The 4,378-nt window shown below is 45.1% G+C and overlaps 1 protein-coding gene across 1 annotated transcript; it reads right to left on the bottom strand.

Annotated features, from left to right (window-relative positions):
* Positions 1–675: 675 nt before the first annotated feature.
* On the bottom strand, positions 676–3,004 carry LOC123147549 (nuclear transcription factor Y subunit B-4). Its single transcript, XM_044566821.1, has 6 exons — positions 2,792–3,004; positions 2,493–2,688; positions 2,269–2,398; positions 1,396–1,401; positions 1,224–1,301; positions 676–1,062 (listed from the first exon to the last, which is right to left on the bottom strand). Exons 2-6 carry the CDS (start codon positions 2,672–2,674, stop codon positions 1,048–1,050), a joined length of 411 nt encoding a protein of 136 aa, XP_044422756.1. The 5' UTR covers positions 2,675–2,688; positions 2,792–3,004; the 3' UTR covers positions 676–1,047.
* Positions 3,005–4,378: the final 1,374 nt, after the last annotated feature.

Raw genomic sequence — 4,378 nt, 5'->3', positions numbered from 1 at the left:
CGCCGCCCACATGTGTGGTACTTTGGTGGACAAACAACAGGTTCTTGCAGTCAAAGCAATATATGACAAGTTACCACAGTCAAAACAACACGATGACAAGTTATTGCGGTCAAAACCATACATCAGCAGCTGCATTGTCTTCTACAGTCAATACCTTGCACGAGCGAAAGACTGCGGTTTTTTCGAACCTGTTCAACACCGTAAGCGGTGGATATCACCATCTTATTACAGTCACTACCCCCTAAAGTTGACGTGGAAAACTCTGAATTTACCATAAGGTTAGACGGATCAGTCCAGTTATATTGAGCAGTCTGAAGCAGTCCAGTTATATTGAGCAGTCTGAATCAGTCCAGTAATGGCAATGACCTGCTGTAATGGCAATGACCTGCTGTGCTAGGATGAATACCAAGTCTGAATCAGTCCAGTCATATTGAGCAGCTGGGAAACTCAAGCTACTAGCTTCAGAGGACATGGAGGCAATGAACACATACGACTTCCACACCGCAACCCCTTCAGTGATAGCATTTCCTTCAGTTTCCTCCTGTGCAAGACAACACATAACAAGACAGCCGCAACACCTGCACGTGTGGCGCTTTGGTGGAAAAACAACATTTTGTCTCAGTCAAGGCAATATATGACAAGTTACCACGGTCCAAACAATACGATGACAAGTTATCGCGGTCAAAACCATACATCAGCAGCTGCATTATCTTCTTCAGTCTATACCTTACACGAGCGAAAGACTGCGGTTTTTCGAACCTGCTCATCATCTTATTACAGTCACTAACCCCTAAAGTTGACGTGGAAAAGGCGTATCTCTGAATTTCCCATAAGGTTAGACAGACCCATACAACACACGGACTGAACTAGAGAGAGGGAAAGAACAGCTAACATCTACAGAAGAGATAGCACGATATTTCGAGTACACAGAACTAGCAGAGTGCCAGGGACTTGCCCCGGCCACAAATGCACAGTACTGCTAGGATCACACTGCCAACGAATTATATGTGTATGTTTGTCACACGCCAATCAGTATCATTCTCCACCCTACATGCCGTTGAACTGTCGAAAACATAAATATTACAGTGAGATTTCCATCGTTATGCCCACGAGCATAAGTATATGCCAGATTATGCAAAGCAAAAAAGCCTAATAGCCGGAGTCAGGCATGACGTGATGGAATACATTTTGATATCAACTTGAGAGAAGGAAGTGCATATTACCGATGATCCAGGCTGCCCATTCAGTGCACCCACTTTCTTTCCAGCCTGCTCAGATTTCGAACCCTTTGACGTGTCACCCTAGAAGACAATGAATGAAGAGTAAATTCAGGAAACTTGAACCTAAGATAATGAATCGCCGAAACATGGAAGATCAGTAATGCAATGAATATACCTCCATCTTCAGAGCCATCAAGGGTCATCATCATTCATGGAAGAAGAGTAAAAAAAACTCATCAGCACAAAAGTTATTTCGTGTAAAATATAGTAATACTGTAATTCTATTGGTAAGGAGGAGTTTGCAGAACCATGTATACTAGAGAAAAAACAAGAAAATCCTGAGTTTGGTCTAAATATTTCACCAAGAAGGTAACATAGTGCGTACGCAGTTCTGGCTGCACATTCACTTTCAGTTGAATAAGAATATAGCACATTTTGTTCAACCATGGTAAATCTACCAATAACGATTTGACATTAGCCGTCACAGACTCGTAGCTTAATGAAGGCAAAACTGAGGGACTATCATCTTTTACATTACAGTCTTTGTTAACCTGCATCACCCTGATTCTTTCAGTCGCAAAACTAGGACAAATTTCTAAGAAGTTGGTTCGTCTTATTCATCATTAATAATAAGTAAAGGGGAAATTCCACTCTAATGATGCATACTTCGGACTCTTAGGACGTTTAGTTTGCAGAAAATCTTCAACTACCCTGCTGTTGACAACTCCATCAGGCATTCATCGACACGGTGAGTACGGGACCCATGTGAGTGACATCCTAACTAAAGTCAATGCCTTGATGAGCACAGTGACAGCAGACGCGATTCAGGGGCATCCTCTTGCCTGCCTATCAGGGGCCTAGGAACCATATCACTGCAGCTAAATATCGCAAATACAGTGCCCCTAGGCGAAATTCAGAGTTCCCCAACACCAATACTGTACCCACCAAACCTTCTTCTCACACCAAATTCAGAATTCCTCTCACAAGCAGCACATGCGTAGCACAAGCAGCACAAGAAGAGGGGAACGAATGAATGAATGAATATCACCTCCCGGTAGAGCTTGAGGTAGAGCTTGAGGGGCTCGACGTAGTCCTCGAAGCCGAGCGTGCCCATGGACCAGATCAGGTCGTCGCCGTTGATGGTCTTGCGCTTCTCCTTCATGCACTTGTCGCTGGCCCTGCGGCGCCCGGGATCAGAGACTAGTGAGCTCGTGCTAAGCAAGCTGGAGCGGATCAGAGGGGGGGAGAGGGAGGCGAGGGGCGGAGACTGACTCGCTGGTGATGAAGCTGATGAACTCGGAGACGCACTCCTGGATGGACTCCTTGGCGTCCTTGGCGATCTTGCCGTTCTCCGGCACGCCGCGCCGCATGATGCGCCCGATGTTGGCGATCGGCAGGAACCGCTCCTGCTCCTTCGCCCCGCCGCTCTCCGGCGTGCCCACCGCCTCCGACATCGCCGGGCCTGCGCCTGCACGGCGGCGGCATGGAAACGAGTGAGAGGCCGGCGGCGAGGTGGCGAAAAGGGAAAGCTTTTGTGTTTCGGGGGGGAGAAGAGAGGCAGCGGCGCTTACCTAATTTGGTGGGAGATGGACGGAGATGGCGGAGGGGATCAGCGCCGTTGGTTGGTGCGGGAGGAGGGCGCGGCCGGCCGCCGGATCTGGAGCTGAAGTTGGTGGAGGGCGGGCGTTGTGCTCCGCGCGAGACGGGAACAGAGGAGGGGAAGGCTCCGGAGCCTTGTCGTCCGATCTACCAACAAGGGCCTGCCGCTAACCGTCCGATTTCTTAGCTTTATTAAAAAATGCATTTGTTTGTTGTGGGTTTCTAGAATCTTTGATTAAACAAGGTTGGTTACCACAATATCTTTGTTTTTTCTCTTAAAAAATATCTTTGTTTAAAAAAAAGAGGAAATTTCATCCTGTACTCGGAAGTCACAACAAACTTGTTGACCACAGTATCTTTGTTTTTTCTTATAAGAAAACAATATCTTTGTTTTTTCTTAAACGAACAATATCCTTGTTTTTTAAAAAGGAAATCTCATCCTATAGTCACAACAAACATGTTGGTAAATAAGATCCCTCAAGAAAGACACTTGTTGGTAAATATTTAACGAGACCATTAAATAAACAAGTGGAATGAAATGGAGGCTTGAGTGAGGCCTTCTTCTTCGACGGTTTTGAAGCCGCTCAATGTCGTAGTCATCACACCGCCGACGAACCAAGCAGTCCGCAATTCAGATGATTGCACTAAGATGGCTAGTCTGATAGGGGTTCGGCGGAAGAGCCACATCTGCAAGTACTGTCATGAGATCAATAGTTTCTGATCCACGACACCACACCCTTGATGCGTGCTATTGACATTACCTACAACCGTCGTCAACATCATCAAAACCGAAGCAACGAGCAACAAAAAAACCAATGAATGGAGACCAAACTATCCAACGAGCAGGTGAGGATATGTTGTCCTCCCCCCTCTCGACACCGAGAAGACCATCAAAGTAGATGAGGCTCTCCATGGAATGACCTCGGTTGCATCCTTGTGCTTCTCATTTGTTTCCCTTTAAATTAACGCTCTCCACAAGATTGGTGATGAAGTGGTGACTTTATATCTCGAACACGGGTATATTAGTGTAGTTGAACGAAACAGTGAAGCTTCGAGTGGTCATGACACTTAAAAGATTTTGGTCTCGATGCATGCTTGGTTTACATCATTTTAAAAGCACAAAAAACAGAAGAAAACACACACACACACACACACACACAAATAATCTTAGAGGTGGGCTATTTATAACACATGGCATAGACCATAGAGACAAAGGAAAAGCAATGAGTGTGGAATCAATAGAATTTTTTCCTTTGAGAAACATGCAAAGTAGTTCACCCTAAAAATTTCCTATGGTTTTCAACCTACAGACCAAGAAAACTCAACAAAAGGGGTGTAAGGGTTAAAAGCCATGTGAAAATCCTTTGAATTAAAATAAACAGTAAGGGCTTCTTTGGAACAACATACGAAATGTAAAGAACAATGGAGGACTGCAAGTAAGAGGAAAAAATGCATAGCCTATCATTTAGATCATAGAGTTGCATTGTTTAGGAAGTCCTGAATGCTCTCTAACCTCATGGACCAATATTTTTTAAATAAAATTAACTTCCACTCCGTGC

This window comes from Triticum aestivum, chromosome 1B (genome assembly GCF_018294505.1).
Source record: "Triticum aestivum cultivar Chinese Spring chromosome 1B, IWGSC CS RefSeq v2.1, whole genome shotgun sequence".
Taxonomy (NCBI): domain Eukaryota; kingdom Viridiplantae; phylum Streptophyta; class Magnoliopsida; order Poales; family Poaceae; genus Triticum; species Triticum aestivum.
This window is presented reverse-complemented; position numbering and strand designations above follow the sequence as displayed.

What these genes read in the sequence shown, in the direction of transcription:
- LOC123147549 (XM_044566821.1), bottom strand. Translation starts at nt 2,674, where the DNA reads ATGTCGGAGGCGGTGGGCACGCCGGAGAGCGGCGGGGCGAAGGAGCAG. An exon ending in ATCAGCTTCATCACCAGCGA is followed by an intron (nt 2,399 to 2,492) that starts GTCAGTCTCCGC and finishes CGGGCGCCGCAG; the next exon opens with GGCCAGCGACAAGTGCATGA.